Here is a 17,309-nt window from a genome sequence, read left to right on the forward strand (position 1 = left end):
CAGGGCATACAAAATTAGATATAAACGTTTGACAAACCCCACATTCGTGTCCAAATGGAGATTTCGATATAAAATTTATTAAAATTTTAAAGTCTTTTCGTATTTTGTCACTAGATGCCATTGCAGTCGTATATCTCTAGTGCTACAAAAAAGAGTGTGTCATACCATATAGCGCTGGTAAGGTGAGATTTTAAAATTGATTGAACCAAAAAAAAATAAAATTCGGGGACGTTGAAAAAAAATTACAGCTGTTCAAAAATGTGTGAAAATAATGAAGAAATTCGCTATATTTTGAAATTTTTGCAAGCCACCAATGAAATGTATGAAGTTTACGGAGATGATGCTGTCTCAGTTCATGGTTCGCTTTCATTCCGGAAAATTTCGAAATTTCGATTTACACTGATGGAATAGTCTTTAGTGAAAAAATGGCAAAAAGTGGTCCATCAAAATGGTACATATTTGGTTATTTACATATGTTTATATAAATACAAATATAAAATAAAATAAGTTGAAGTTTGATTAAAAATACGACTACCTAATATTACGACTCTAAAAATTAATATCCGAAAAAATTCTGAAAATATGTACGTAAACATATGCATAAAGGTAACATTCTTGTCACTGGTTTGAAAAATACAGGCTGAACTAGACTGCGTTTTTCTACTCACCAAGACTTGCTAAATTGAAGCCCTTTCTACTCAACATTCCCCACGATTCTTCAAAGCTTGGAGATTGGACCTTGGTTTGAGTGAACTTTGCTAGAGTTTATGACCACCGTTGCCTATAAATAAATATTTGAAGTCATAAGTTTTGAAATTCAGTGAAATTATTATAAAATTTTTTTGAAAATAAATAGAGCAACTTAAATGAATCGACTAAATGTGGAATAAAGAAGAAACCTGTGGAAGTTAGCGATTGAAATCCTCTGAGATATTAGTACTCATGTCTGCAAAGAAATATGGATAATTATGAAAGAAAGTTATACGGATTCGTAGCAAAGAAATATTAAAATTCGCTTAAAAGTTCAAAGTTCAAATTCATCAAATTAAAGTAAGAAGAAGTGCTCTCAAGCATCGATCAATACCGAGTTTCAAGCACAGCGCATAAAGCATTGATTTATCAATACTACTCAACACGCAATAAAATAATCGATACACGATATTCGAATCATTCTGACATTAGAACTGACCATACTAACCTAATGGGGTATCTTCACAGGCTGTAATTATTTCCAGCCAACTGTCAAATCTATTGACATTGATGTTGGTAATATTGCGGGAAAAACTAGATTTAATTTTAGATAATTTTATTTGAAGTAATTTATAGCAATAATGTTGTCTATCTAAAAGCCACGTAAAATATAATAAAAAATATATATATATACTAGCAGATCCGGTCACATATTGCTGTGGTATATACTTGTACTATTATTCATGTAATAAACTATTCAATACAGTGAAAATTTCATTTACGAATAAAGGCGAAACCGTTTTTGGCGGTATAAGAATCCAGTAGATTCTGCCAAACGGCTGCTAAACAGACATTGAGGAAGTGGCCTTTAAGATTTGGCATCTTACTGACAATTATAATTACAATTGAATTTTAATAACTCGAGTCCCCATGGTCCACAACTTCGAGTTGTGGCAGAAAATTTGTATGCAATTTGACTTCTACTGCTAATTCAAGAGTTTGAGTTATAAAAGTTTGAGTTATAGAAGTTCAACTGTATTTTATTTTTTTTGGGATTGTGAATACATGCATATGTTTAGAAATTTATACAGTGAAATCTCCCGTCCCACAGACACTGATGAACTAGCCTTTCTGTTCAGTTATTAGAGCTGTCCGCAAATCAACAAGTTGTGTGACCGGTTAATATGTTAATGGAGATGTCCGATTTAATAGAGTTAATAGAGCTGCCAATTGATGCAATATTTCTGAATAGTTTTGATTATCCTATCTTCGAAGTTACTTCAAATTGGACACATTATGCTAAGTTTTGCTAAAATCGGTTCATTAGTTTATGAGTCCCTCGCAGACAAACGCTGTGACACGTAATCTTTATATATAAAGATAAATAATATCGGATTGGAACTTTAAACATCGGCACGTAAAAGAATTTGCTTTCTATATTGACTCATTAGAGGCATCATATGTACAAGTTTTGTAAAGGTTTCGCAACTTAAATCAAAACATATAAAGAAATTTAGAACAAAAAATATCAATATCATTATAATAAATTAATTTAAGTTTAATATATTTATATATAACAGAACTTGCCAATGATGAACATAAACCTAAGGCAATATTGTAGATAAAGCAAAGAAAATCATAAATCACAAATTTTGCAGACTTTTCAGCACTTATTTATTTTACTTTCTATATCACTTAATTGTAATAAATATTTACTTAAATTTATAGATGAACGTATATAGCATTCTTTCCTACTGAGGTTTTCACTTGCCAGTTGATCTTTTTGAAGATCAGAAGTGCCCACGAGGTGATTGTTTTTTGCGGAAATTTTTTCGAGTCGCCTTCTTTGTATTTCTTGATGGTAATTTTCTTAATTGTGAAAATCTTTTTCGTTTCGCCTCCTTATGGATATGCGGCCAGCGAGCAGCATTTCTCATATTCGTGAACACTCTTTCCTCTAGCTCTAGATTGCGAATGCCACTGTAGATAACTCGCACATTTGATGGGTTTGACATTTGTTCAGCAGGAGTCTGTTCTTTTGTCGTGCTTTCGTTATTGCGATCGGCTGGGTTTATCGTTCGTGCAAAAAGTAATTCACAGCTTATTAACGCAGCTCGGCTTGTTGACGCTCCTTGGCTTGTTGATGCTCCTTGGCTTGTTGGCAGCCCTCGGCTCGTTGACGCTCCTCGGCTCGTTGACGCTCCTCGGCTCGTTGACGCTTCAGCACGATTATGGTCGTTTGTTGTAATTTCAATATTGCGATCGGCTGGATTTGGTATTTGTCCAGAATATGCAGTTCTGCTTGTAAACGCTTCATATTCATAATTATGAAGTTCCGCCATTACCTTTCTTTCTCGTTCACGATAGAATTCCATTCGCCGCGCAGATTCCATTGCTGCTTCATGCCATTTTGCGCTATTCTGCAAATAATCTTTAAACTTGTTCATAACCTCGTCATCCTTGTTCTCTTCCCTCCACAAGTCTAGCCCCCTCATCACACGAAATTGGTCACGCCGAGGTACTCGTGATCTGTTCTGTAACAAATGTTGGACTATTGCATTCGTGTGATCGGGTTGAATTTGTATGTCCAACTCTTTCTTCTCACTGGAGTTCTCGTCGTTGGAGTCATCGTCGGAGCCGTCGTCAGAGCCGTGGGTTAAGTCAGAGTCGTTATGGGAGTCGGAGTCGCTGTATGAGTCGTTGTCGCCGTGTGTGTCAGTGTCGTCTTGTGAGTCGGTGTAGTCGTCTGAGTTGGAGTTGACGTTTGAGTCGGTGACGTCGTGTGAGTCGTCTTTTGAGTTGGAGTCGTCATCTGAGTGGGAGTTGTCGCAGTTATTTTCCACGTCGTTTCCATCCTCCACCTCGTCGTAGTACCTTATTTCGCGGTACTTCTTGTACGCAAAATCATCGTCTAAGTACGTCCCCCACGACTTTGTCGCCAGTATGGCACGTTTATGCTTCCTCTCCTGTTGTTCGTTTAAAATCTCCATTTTCAGTTTCAATCGCTTGCAGTACAATTGCTGCTGCTTAATTACTGGATACACATCAGCCTTTAGTCGATACATTTTTGGTTTCATATGAGCAATCAACTTTTCTGTTACGTAATATTTTGATTTGGTTAAACGCACAGTGCTTTCGAAATTAAGAGCACCGCCATTCTTCATTTCGCAACGATGTAAGAATAGTGTGTAGCAAAGACTTCCGGGATGAGATGACAGCAGCTTTTCGAATACTGATATATGCGTGTGTGGTTCATCGCGCATTTTAAACATTGTAGATTCTTCTAAGGCAATGATTTGGAAATACTGACGGCTGTACGGCGTTTTGCTCTCGTTTTTATAGTTATATCAGCAAGGATATAGTTTAATATTTTCCACCTGCCTGCTGGGTACAGGTAGAAATTCTTGATTGGTAAACGAGGAATGCACCGCGACCTTAGGTCTATTGTCCCTTTAAAAAGGCTTACTACTTTACTTTCAATGATTGAGGACGTAACCTTCACAGTGATTTCTTACATAAGTCCTGACACATGTCAATTTGTATTTCATTTTTCTGTAGGTAAGTGCTGAGGATCTTAGTGTTGCTGCATAAACGGGGACTTTTGTTGCCGCAACTTGTATGGATTCGCTGGAAAGTAACGCTCAGCGAAGCGAAGACCACTATAGATGGAATGGATGATCTCTACTGTAAAAATTAAGCAAATGTCATACTGACACATATTCACATATACAATAGTAATTTGTATGCAGTCAAATAATCTGCATTTCCTAATGACTTTCACGCATGTAAAGGTACAGCGAATTCATGTGGTTGTGGCATGTACGCCTTTAGGTACAATTATTCGATTGTGAAACAATAGCTACGGCAGCAGTCATATTTCCGTAACTCTTCACGGGCGTCACAGGAAATATGGTAAAGAAAATCAACGTTCAAACCGCCTTAAGGTGTAAAAAAGGTTAAACGCAGCGCCAAAAATGAAGATTTGAAGCGCAACATATTGTTTATAAATTGTTTGTGTTCAGCTAATTTGATGTATGGTTAACGCTGCATACGCACGCTGCGCCATTGTGATTTCTGTTCCGATTGCGTGATTTTATGATGAACAACTTTAAGGTATATTACAATACATTTCTTGTTGCTGCACAAATGACCGACAAGACATGACAGACAATGGTTGTAATCGCCGTAATATCTGTAATATAACTGCATGGATGTGTGCCTTCATATACAGGCAATCATGTGTGCGTGTGTGCGTTATGCAATGTCGTAAAAGATGAGCAACAAATGGTAAACGCACAGACCATATAGTCGCGCATGCGCGCTCACAGCACACAATTAATAATAGAGCAGAAAATGGCAACGAATGAAATGGTGCGGGAGAAGAAAGGATTATGAAGCAGAAAAAGGCAGCAGGTCGTATCGTGTGCCAAAACAAAGGTAACTAGTGCTAGTAGTACGACTAATTTAGCATAACACGGAGGTAATGCAATGTAAATGAGCATGCGCAGGCAAAGTAGTGAATGTACAGTCGTGAATATTGAAATAGCGCACCTTCTTGGCATGGTATAGAAAGCTGGCATTTCTATGTATAATATATAGCGATAAAACAACTGAATATAGTGTAGTATAAAAAGTATACTGGCGTTATTAAATATTGATAGAACTTTATTTACTTTGATCAAAAAAGTAAAAGAGAGTTAAGCTATTAAAACAAAAGTAAATCTAAATGAAGGAGATTTAAGTTTAAGTTTTGGGATTTTCCCAAAGTAATTGATTTCCAACGTCCTAAATTCTATACAAAATTTCATTGTGGTTTCAGAACTTTCAACTTAACCCCTAACTACTCTAATTATATTGTAAAATATCGTTAAAAATAGTAACTATGTTAATGAGATTGGGGTTTGGTGACGGAATGGAAATACATTTTCATACCCTGAACACGGTATATTAATTTTGCCACATTCGAGGCCCCATAAAGCATATCGTCACCTAAAATGCAAAATAACGTAAGATCAATTATCATAAGTTTAAAGGCGAAGGAAAAACGATATAATGCAAACCACTCATATTAAACAAAATTTGAAATTTAGTTATAAAATGGTTATATATTGCTTATATCTGAGAGCGGAAGCTGAAAATTGATGACACGTCGTTTGGCATTTTACGTTACGATACATAATACATACAATTTAAAATTATCAGCATAACAAGCTCGACTTCACTATGTCCCCTCTTCGGTCTGCACGAAAAAGTCCAGCAATTCTTGAGATATCTATCTGAAATTCGGTACACGTGCTTTTCGCACCAAAGAAAATACTTACGTACGGAAAACCTGTTTATTTCACGAGGTATCTTATTGTAAGTAGGCAGGAATTGCCAAGGGTACAATATTTGGAGAAATTGCTTACAATCGATCACTAAGCTAAGAGCTGTACATAGAAAAATTTTTAGTTACATTAAATCTAAGGCATATTGCTCCATTGCGATGACGACCACTTTAAGCGCATTAAGAATTATGATTCAAGGGAAAGCACGTGATATCCTTGCCTCTTTATAAGCAAGCTATAAACTCTGAAAAGTCGATTTGTTTTCTTTTTTGCAATAATAATGTTATTGAAATAAATTATATTTTGAAATTAAAAAAAAAAATTAATTCCTGGAAATAATTATATATTAAGTTGTCAAAAAAGTCATGCGGTATTTTGGCTAGTTGGCGCTGAGAGTGCGTAGTTTTAGTTAGTTTTTTCGTCGTATCGGGTCATGCTTTACCTTTTTGGAAAGCTCATTTCACGTGTTAACACGTGTTTGATTGGTTGTCGTTACTTCGAAGTCGTTCGTGAGTTATAGCGTCGCAAACATGGAGCAAAATAAAGGCAAAAATGCATCTCAAGAGGCCAATAAAATTTGTGCAGTTTATGGACCCGAAATAGTTTCCATTTCCACCGCACAACGATGGTTTCAACGTTTTCGTTCTAGTGTATGGCCTGTCGTCGAAAATTGCGATAAAATCGCTGAATTGGTCGAAAGAAATCGGCATAGTAGCAGCCGTAGCATCGGTCAGGTGCTAGGCACGAGTTATCAAACAAAATTTTATTTATTTTTAACAATACCGCAAAAATACCGCAAGACTTTTTTGACAAACTAATATTAATTTATGAACAAAATAAAAATTCATATTTGTTTTTCAAAAACAAAATTCATATTTATTTTAACGGTAATTAAGATAAATAGATAAGTATAGCACAGTGGCCTTGGGTCCATTTTTCCATTTTTAAATGATATATAGTACATAGCCGAGATTTGAACGCTAAACAGAGATCACAATGATCTAAGTGGTATTATGAAAAAGAAGAAGGAGAGAAAAGTTTATGACATAAGAACATAGTAATGCACAAACTCCATACCCGTAGCAGACAACATGAATACTTAAAATAATAATATAGTGCAGAACAAAGCTACCATATTTCATTGCACCACAGCTGTATTTCGCTTACACCTATATATGTATATATATGTATACTTTATATATCAATATGGCATGACCAGCAAAAGCATTAATATGTACCATTTCTTCGTGCCAGCCGCGACGTGCGTAGAATACCTGTGATATGTGAGCACGCGGTCCAAGCTTACAGATAGGGCACGCGTCTTAACAGTAGCTAATCTGGCTGTTTTGTGCGGCATTGTTGTGCAAAATCGAATTTGTCTGGCAAGACAACCGAGCAATTTTAAAACACATATATGAAACTTGGATCACGGCTACAGTTTCTTGCGTTAGAGTTGGACCATGTCGCTATCATTTTGGTCTGGCTCGCACACGCTGCCACGGACATTAACAAATTGTGAGCGCATAAAACGCAATGTGTTTAAGTGGAAATACTGGGCGTAAGAAGGCATTGCATGCATGTTGTTTGTGGCATGTGGCAAGCTGCGGGCAACGCAACGCTTATACTGCTTATCATAACTTTAGAGTCTGTAATTATGCAAATGACCTCATTATGAATACAAACAAGAGTGGGCAACACGCGTATATTTGGATGTGCAGCGGCAATTATTTATGCCTAAGTATGCATGACTTAGTTAAACTGTTACAATTCGCTTGTAATGTGTATATACTATATTTTGCCCCTATACATATATGTATGTGATCTTCAGTTCGTTATGCCCTGAACAGAATATATTAATTTTCACGCAGCGTAAGGAATTGTCGGAGACGAGCTAAGCCGTTTTAGCCATGTCTGCGCGCCCGCTTGTTTACAATATTTTGCGCACTAGTCCCTCAGTTTTTGGGATATTGATCTGAAATTGTGTATTTTTCTCCCTAAAGAGCTGTTCATTTGTCGGACCATTTTAACATTAACTAGAGTATTCTCGAGGATTCATGATTTTTCATCGGATCGGAATTCGCACTATCAAGCATGTCCAAAGCGACCTGTTTACGGTACTCTTTTTGAGACAAATTTCAGATTTATTGGGATGAGTCGAGCAAGAACCCAAAATATACACCAAAATGATTCTCTAACACGTCTAACTTGATTGACGAGATCGAAGGTCGTCCAGAACGAGGCTTGTCTTCAACGATCTCATGACCGCCTTTGAAAGCTTTGTACCAATCGTAGGCTAGTAGTTTTATTAAAAGTGGATAAGGGCTTTAATTAACTGTCAAGTTGACTAGGTCATTCCGCTTAACGGTTGATGAAGGCAAACGTGGGAGTGACGAAAACGGCTGAAAATACACAAAAATGGACACAACTTGTTGTTGCAGTAATTTAGAACGGTATTATAGCAAAACCCAGCTGCATGTAAGCATATGCAGCAACACTCATATAGGTACAATAACAAGAGTTGTCACATCTGCATTCCACCTCCCCTCGTTTCCACCCAAAAAACACGCTTAGAACGGATACACAAGCGGACCTGTCCGCCCAGCAAGTTTTTATCACCACCATTCATGCGAGCATCGGCCGAGCCGTTGTTTGTCTGTCCATCGAAACGTTTTGCTGCGTCACGCCTTCGCTAACGGTACACCATGTTCGCCAGCTCGTTTAATGCACACGCATGAAAATCTCTTAAAGTGCGTTCTTTCAGTTATTTCGCTGTCGCCCACCTCGCGCAACAACAACTCTTCTCGAGAACAACACGCCATTTGTCCGCACGTCTTCTTCAACACTCGGTTTGTTTACTCATCAGCTCGACTTGCCACATGCAACATAATCAATGTAAAATGTACGACAGCAAAATTCGCTGGCGCGCCAACTCGCCGCATTAACGCTTCGTGCAACTTCTTTAGCAACAATCTTTGTGGATTTTCCGATATGTTGTTGCTGCATGTTGTTGTTTCGTTTTTTGTTCTTGCAAGTATATGCCGTCAACACTCAATGATGCTGCTGTTTATGCCGTTGCATTTGCGGACAACGATATACATACATACATATGTGTGTGTGCATGAACTTGTGTCTGTGGTTTTTTTGGATATAATGCTATTTGTGGTTGCTTTTGCTGCTGAAGATGGCAGCTCTTTGTTTGTTTGTCCCAATTCTTTTGAGTATTCCATGCAGAAGAGACGAATGCACGCTTCTCTGCCGATGCAACACCTCGCGACTTTTGCTTTGTGTCCTCGTTAATGAGGAAAAGTGAAGATGTTGCCGCACCGTCTGACACACATACATACCCATTGTGCTTGTAAACACCCATGGGCGTGCTTTCATTGATGTTTATTGACATACCAAAAGTGTGATAGTATACACACGCCCATATACATATATCAATATGCTTTAAGAGCTTTCAGTTGTAAGACACAGCTGGCATACACATGTCTGTGTGTGTGTGTTTAAATATTTATTTGTCAATGCAGTTACCTTGTATGGTTGCATCTTGAAGAACATAGTTTACCAATCCACCCAAAAAACATACCTGTAAGAAAATAGAAGTAAATATGATTTTAATATCACAGTAAGGCGTGAAAATATTCAAATATATTAAAGATTGCATAAATAAGTACAGGTATGTTTGTAGGTCGTGTATTTTAAGAAATTGCCTGTTTTTAATATTTACATAGCTCATAGTGCTTTGTAACGTACATATAACTATGCCACTCCTACAACTCCTCTTACGATTCAGCAAACCTCTACTAAGATATTTTTAAGTTTTTCATATTGTGAGATATTCATTGAGACGGGTACTATATGTTGGTCAACAATGTAAATACAAAGTGTTTGTCCTTGATCTACTTCCTTCCTCTTCTTTACTAGTGGATCTATTTTCCTAGTATTAAATTTTGTTGGTGTCGTTCTTCTGTTGATTTCCTTTAGACAGGCGTTGCTATCCTTCACTGAAAATATTCAAATTTATATTTTTTCAGTGGCTAACCCGACATATAGTACGCTGTACCGCCTAACTTTGTGCGAACTCTTTATAATCTTTGCATAAATGCCTTTCAACTCTTTAAGCTGATTGCAATAGACGAATGCAGCTAATACAGTCGTGGTTGAGCTGTAAAAGGTGCCATGAACACGACTTTTTTGTATTAATACATGTAAACAGGTAGAAGTAAAGTAATAGTAGGTAAAAGTAAACCTCCTAAAATGTAATAACGAACTGTCAGCGTAGGACTGGAGTTATTACCAAAAATATTAAATATTCTTCGTCATGATCACCATTTTCATGTCCTGCTAGCATTGACGTAAAATCGTTTCCTGTTTCAAAGCACATAATGTTGAAGTGTTGTCAACCAAAGCGTGGACGATGTTTGAAGGCGAATGTGTACAAGGTGATCCTTCTTAGACTAATACTAATGTTGCTCCTATTGCATTGTAAAACTAATGAAAATCATTAAAATAAAATTAATATTACACACAGCTATAGGCTACTAATGACAGGCAACTGAATACTTAAAAAAATTTCATTGTGCTATCACCTCTTTTAGATATATCAAATTCGCGTAACTGTTTGAGCAGGAATTTGCAAGTTTTGGATATGGCCAAAAAAAATTTTTTTTTTTTTTTTTTTTTTTTTTTTTTTTTTTTTTTTTTAATTTTTTTTTTTTTTTTTTTTTTTTTTTTTTTTTTGAAACAGAATATGTTGTCACCTAAAATGCAAAACAACGTATCATAAAAAATCGGAAGTCGCTGTAAGGTATAATAACCACAATATTAACCAAACTCAAATTTTGTCTTCAGATGAGTGTATGATAACCAATATAACCAATTTATAACCCAAACTCAAATTTTGATGATATGAGTAGTTATTATTATGACATTTTTTCTTCGACTGTCAAATTATGAAAAGTGCTGTTACGTTATTTTGTATAAATGGTAAATACCAATGTTTTTATTTATGAGTCTGGAGCTTGGTGAAGAGAAAACAGAAATCTTTCTCATTAGCACCCTTGAAATATATAACTATAGGGAAATGTGAGATACAGTCACAGATGAAGTAAATTGCAGTGATATTGAATTCCCAACTCACTTGTCATACATGTCAAGTTAAGCAAATAAAATATACAGTAAGCGGTCAATTGAAAGGTTCCTGACCTACCATAGTAAAACAAGTTTAGGCCTCAGTTTCGGCGTTCACTACCTCCTTTTGAAGAAAACTTCTTTCCAGCAAGCATTCTTTCAAGTTTTGAGGACAGAAATAAGCGCTGGGGACCAATTATTGAGGATACGTTGAATGCGAAAGAAAGTCACTGTTCATGATTATTCTTTTTTGAAAGTTGTATTATTCCAAGCGAAACTCAAAATAACCCAATATAGAATCTGTTGTTCTGAAGTATCCGGGTCCATCTCGCTAAACTGGCAGTTTGCACAAGAGAATGTATTCATGCTTCCCATGTCTGTACCCTGCATAGAGCGCGACAAGGAGACGGATCTCGTCTCGGGGGAGATTGTGTCTTTCCCTAAAACATTCATTTGTTGAGACGCTGTAATCTTGTCTTTGCCAAAACCTGCCAAGAGCAGCCAGCCAGTCAACTAGTTACTTTGTAAATAGCGCCATCGATGCCTTGCAATTTAGGCTGAAAATATTGTACTAGAAAGTTAAAAATGTCACCTGGTCTCCTCGCAACATTACTTCCAGGTAAAAAGCAACCAAATTTACAGAGTGTTAGTGTATTATCATTGGGGCTCCATCAGCAATGGAAAATTCCTGTCGTTAGTATTTACGATTTTTGCCATTTTGTTTATAGCAAATACAAAAATTCTACCATCGCGAGGCACCTGTATCATAAGTAGGCTTATGCGGGTGAAATCGCCCGTGCCACTTATCCGCTTGCGCCAGAAAGTCATAGCCACATTACTGATATTGTATATAATACAGAGTCTACACACACTTAGTCTTCATATCGAATTAATACAATGTACACACGGCCATAAATCAACAATTATCATTGCATTTTCTCTTGCCGCTTTCTGCGATACAATCAGCGTATATGTGTCTATTGCACGATGCGCCCGAAGATAGCGATTTTGCCATTTAGAAAATTAACGCCAACAATCGATATGCAATTTATAAATGAGCTTCTGCGACAACAACCACAGTAGCCATGCAACTTTTCAACTGTTGGCAATGATAAAAACTTACTTTTTTATTGGCACAACAATGTACCACACACAAGCGGACATCGGGCGCATCGGCCAATGTGTCCACTTAAGTAGTTGTGCCATACAAGAAAACGTTAAACAGCATTTTCTCAATTGCATTAGGAGGATTTAGTTGGAAACGTTGGCACATCTCGCCTAACAGCAGGTGTTTTCGTACCCAGTTGTTATCATTGTTGCATGTTTTCCCCGTTTTGTTATTGTTGTTTTGTTGCTATAAATCGATTATATGGTAGTTAAATCAAGTTATTGAGAAATAAGATGATCCGCTTGAATGACAACTGTCATCAGCCGCAACGACAACTTCAGTACATATTTATGTGCGTATATACATATGTATTCATGATATCTTTTGCATTAAGTGAACTTTTGGACACCTCTATTTGTGAAAACAATATATGAGCTTTCGGTGATCAGAGGCAACAAATTTTAACACCTTAAATAAGCACATGTCAGCCAACTTGGCTACGGCTAATCGTTGATCGCGCACACGGAGAGGGGTGTGTATGGAAGATGAAGAAACATAAAGAAAGGTGTCTAGTTCATGAGTCTTTCGTAAAAAAGCATTAGTGAAAATTATTTCATGTTATCATTGCGTTGTTGATAGGCTACCAATAGAAAGATTCTTCTCGAAATATACAGAGGGTTAGGAGGAGAGGAGGATACAATCTCAATTATATGGGTGGGTTCAAAATTGACTGCGGTGTAAAGATTGATATCTCTGCTGTTGTTGTTGTAGCATAAGAAATCTGCCGAGTAGATAGTCCTTAACCTGATAAAATTCCGGCTTCGTTCCGATTACCTAGACCCGACTTTTGTGAGAACTTGATATCTCTCTATCTTTCCGTCTAGCCAACTTAACTAGCATCTTCCAAGCGGAGGTACTATGCATAGATTCTCTGTGTTATTGATATCGATTGACACGATTGCTCGAGAACTACTAAACCTATCTTCATGAAATTTTACACAGGCGCTTGAGATACCTCTTTTTTTTAAGACTTGGACTAAGTTTTCTTTTTTCCGATTACAACTATTTGAAAAATAGTCACGAAGTTTCACTGAAATTTTAATTTTTTTTTTTTTTTTGTTTTTTTTTTTTTGTAAAATTATTTGTCAAAAATTCAATTTTAATTTTTTTTTCTTTGTTCAAGTTCTAAGTTAAGGTTTTAACTAAAGCTCGTCTTTTTTCCACTGTAGATGATGCTGTAAGGAGTTATCCTGCCAACGCGGTCGCATCTTTTTCCGAGGGATCACAGTAAATAATGGCGTCGCAATGGCCGGATTTAAAATATTTTTTCCAAAAAGTTCAGAATCTCTGTGTTAATGTGTATGTAATGTATGTATGTAACAATAAATATTTAAACAAAATATTTATATTTTATATGATAAAAAAATTGTTGAAAAAACGTTGTTTTTTACCCGAAAAAACCTATGTAACGAAGTCTTATGTTAGTGTATCAAAATGGCGCATCTAACACCAATTGAGCACGAAAGATCTATAGCTTAATTCTACTTCCAGAAATATGACCCGTACTCCATGGCGATGATTAACAACATGCCAAATCCCTCAAAAAAGCTAAAATATATCTATATATATTATATATTATAGTCTATACTTAAACGCGCTTTTCACGAAAAAACATATGAAGAACTTTGGGATAAACATATACGTAGAGGTTTCATAACTCCTAGAATTTCATTAAAAAAAAATGAATTGCAGACTTTTTATCGTTATTATGTTGAAGTTGTCAAAACGTATAATCTTGTTAATCTTGCATACAATTTAAAAATGACCTTGTTATTGTTACAAGATATATCTGCATAATACCCTGGCTGTCTTTGTTATGCCACTATATTACCTTTCCCTGTCGCCATTGTCTTTTGTAAACACATTTTACCTAAGTTCATGTCAAACCTTTCAGAAACAACCTTTGTTTACACCTGTAGTTAAGAACTTACAATAATTAGAAAGGCTTAGGTAAAAGGTATCAACAGGTAGTCGAAACTTGACGCAATTTAGAGACCTTATTAAGAATTTTCGTTCATTTAAAGGTAAAACAAAAATTATTCAAAGGTAAAATTATGTCACTGAGACAAAAACTTTGCGTTGGTCTGATAAAGGATGTGAGTATAAAATCGGCGACAGTTTTATTTAAGGATCATTTAGTCACCAGATAAGGAAGACACAACAGCAGTTAACGCAGTTGAAAATTCATAATTCAGAAACTCAATCGCAAGTAATATTCCAACACAGTATACACAAAAAATGGGTGAAAATATCGAAAAGTCCACACTACCCTATCAACTATTTCTTTATAATGAGGAACTACGTCATCCAAATCCGAGGGTGGTACGTCGCATTAAATCAAAAGTGGAGCTAACCGAAACGCTAATTAACGAAAACATGAAGAATCTCGACAACTACGGAGGCGCCGATTTGATGGCAATAAACCGACAGGTGGATTTTAAGGAGGAATTAACAGAGAAAATTGAAATAATTAAGGAATGTCACAAAACAATGAAATCACAAAAGAATTCAAGCACTTGGCTATAGAAAAGGGATGTGGAAATGACTCAACATATCGTCTAAATTTAAAATTCAAGACGACGGCCAAGCGGCGAAGCCATCAAAACCCACACAGTTTAAATCGTTATACTCCCATAATTAATTTTAATTTAAGTTTAATTTACTTTACGGTATATGATTTCATTAATTCAGTAAAAATAATTGTGATTGCAATTTAAATTTAAGGTTTTTTGTTTTATGTTAATATATGCCAAGTCAACAAAAAATGTTTAAGTTCTTTTTGGTTATGAAGTAATTATTGCATTAGGTGGTGACATGGGTTTCAAAAAATCTTTTTTTTTTTATAGTCTAATTAATAATTCTACAAAATCTGAAGAAATCCTAAATTTTCAAGTTGATCCGAGTAATAGTTTCGGAGATGCAGCCTTGAGAAATTGTGCGTTAGCTCGGCTGAGTGCGCCGTCTTTCTTGAGAACTACTCAACCGATCTTCATGAAATTTACACAGGTCTTTGAGATACAATTCTTAAACACTTAGAGGAAGGATATTTTTTTACTACAACTATTTGAAAAAAAGTCGCACAATTTTCATTTTTTTTTTTTCCTTCCTCCAAGTTCTAAGTTAAGGCTTTCCATGAAATATGTATTTTTTACTTTAGATGATCCTCCTGCTAACGCGAACCTGGGGAAACCTATTAGGTGAATAGTATGTCCAACTGTTTCCTCGAACAATATTATCTTGAAGTCTGCGTGCTACACAAGTCAATGCTTGAACCGCTGCTGAATCGCAATACAATCAATCCAATTCTGATTCCGATGTTTACTGGCGCTGAAAAGTGGATTACTTACGACAACGTCAAGGGAAAACGACCACTGCCAATTGGTGGTGATTCAGCTCAAACCGACCTCGATGAAAATGCTCCACTGAAATCGGAAACATTGCTTTGATCACGTGGTAATCTCAAAGCTGTCGGACAATTTTCAAATAGAAAAAAAATAGATTGTTATGGAATCAAATCAAATGTGTATTGCGAAAGTCTGTGCAGCAGCCCAAAAGCATCAGTTACATAATGACTTGAAGTGACAGGGTTTTCAAGATAACAGTCACAGTAAAATAGCACGTGAAGAACGTATTGGATAAATTTGGCTCACTTGTGACCAAACAAAACCACAGGAGGATAATTCTGAACGGAATCCAAAGCATTGATAAAGAACACGGTCTGGTGCCAAAGGTGGCTACATTTTATGATATGTTTTTAATACTTTTCAAGGACTATATTTCAGAGGGGACTATTATAAGACTTTTACCTTAGAAAAAGGAGAAAGTCCAGGTTTGAATCGAACCACAAATAGAGACTGATCGACATGACGAGCCGATTTAGTCATGACTGTCTGTCCTTTTATATATATGCGAACTACTCCCTGAGTTCTTGAGATATTGAACTGAAATTTCGCACACGTCCTTTCTTCTTTAAAAATCCACTAATTTCTGAGAATAGTAGTTATCGAACGACTATGTGATATAACTGACATACAAACTGAACAATCGGAATAAAGTGCTGGTATGAAAAACTTTTTTATTTGATGAGTTATCTTTCAGGAATTTGTCATATGTAACTATCATAGTTAATGGTACAAGCTCCGAAGAAATTGTTCAGATCGAGCTACTATAGCATATAGCTGCCATACAAACTGAAAAATCGAAATAATGTGCTTGTATGGAAAGTTTTGTTATTTGACAAGATATCTTCGAGAATATTGGCACGTATTATTATCTTAGTTAATTGTACACTCTTCGAAAAAAATTTTCAGATCGGATCTTTATAGGATATAGTTGTCATACAAACTGATCGGTCAGAATTAAGTTCTTGTAAGAAAAATTTTGCATATATAAAGTTTATTATTAGCTGCATTGCAAGCGAAGTGAACGTTTTTTCTTGCTTTAATATTTAGCGATGCTAACCTAACCTAACCGAACAACTTACCAACATATATTGGCCAACACACTGCTGCTGCATTTTCGTCTACTCAACTGTAATTGCTTTCGGTTTGTTCTTCAATTTAATTAGAGTATCAATTGTGTGAAATTTCAAAACAATGCAAAACAAACCGACCGGATGTTGCACATTGAACCCGCCTATCGATGGATGGCTGGTGTGTGGTTGCATCAATTGCAGAGATGAATCTCGACATGCAACTGCATAAGCATACCCAAATGTAAGCAAAATACATGGCAACTGCTTGTGGATATGTGCGAAAAGTATTACAACCCCGAACATGTTTAAATTCGTACTATACCGCTACACCCCCGCCGTCACCGTCGCCCTAGCTACAGTCCAGTCTGCAGTGCTTTTGCGATTCATTGCAATGTTTGATTGCAATCGTCAGTAATAACAATGGCAACAATCGCAATACACAGCCCCGCAATGGTAGTAACAATGACAGTTACAACAACAAAAACAAGGCAGGAAAAAACAATATACCATGGCTTGCAAC

At 36.2% G+C, this 17,309-nt stretch overlaps 2 protein-coding genes across 4 annotated transcripts in view; one reads left to right on the top strand and one right to left on the bottom strand.

The window, feature by feature from the left end:
• Positions 1-17,309, bottom strand: part of LOC108970690 (mucin-19) — a gene marked incomplete at its 3' end in the record, with an annotated part of 244,357 nt that overhangs the window by 187,649 nt on the left and 39,399 nt on the right. For 2 of the 3 annotated variants that reach the window (XM_018936214.1, XM_018936212.1), the window contains 1 exon segment: positions 669-781. 3 annotated transcript variants of the gene reach the window in all.
• On the top strand, positions 14,472-14,979 carry LOC108970692. The gene has a single exon (XM_018936216.1). The coding sequence runs from the start codon at positions 14,554-14,556 to the stop codon at positions 14,839-14,841; it is 288 nt and encodes a 95-aa protein (XP_018791761.1). The 5' UTR covers positions 14,472-14,553; the 3' UTR covers positions 14,842-14,979.

This window comes from Bactrocera latifrons, unplaced genomic scaffold, assembly GCF_001853355.1.
Source record: "Bactrocera latifrons isolate USDA-ARS-PBARC rearing strain unplaced genomic scaffold, ASM185335v1 scaffold_309, whole genome shotgun sequence".
In the NCBI taxonomy this organism is placed as follows: domain Eukaryota; kingdom Metazoa; phylum Arthropoda; class Insecta; order Diptera; family Tephritidae; genus Bactrocera; species Bactrocera latifrons.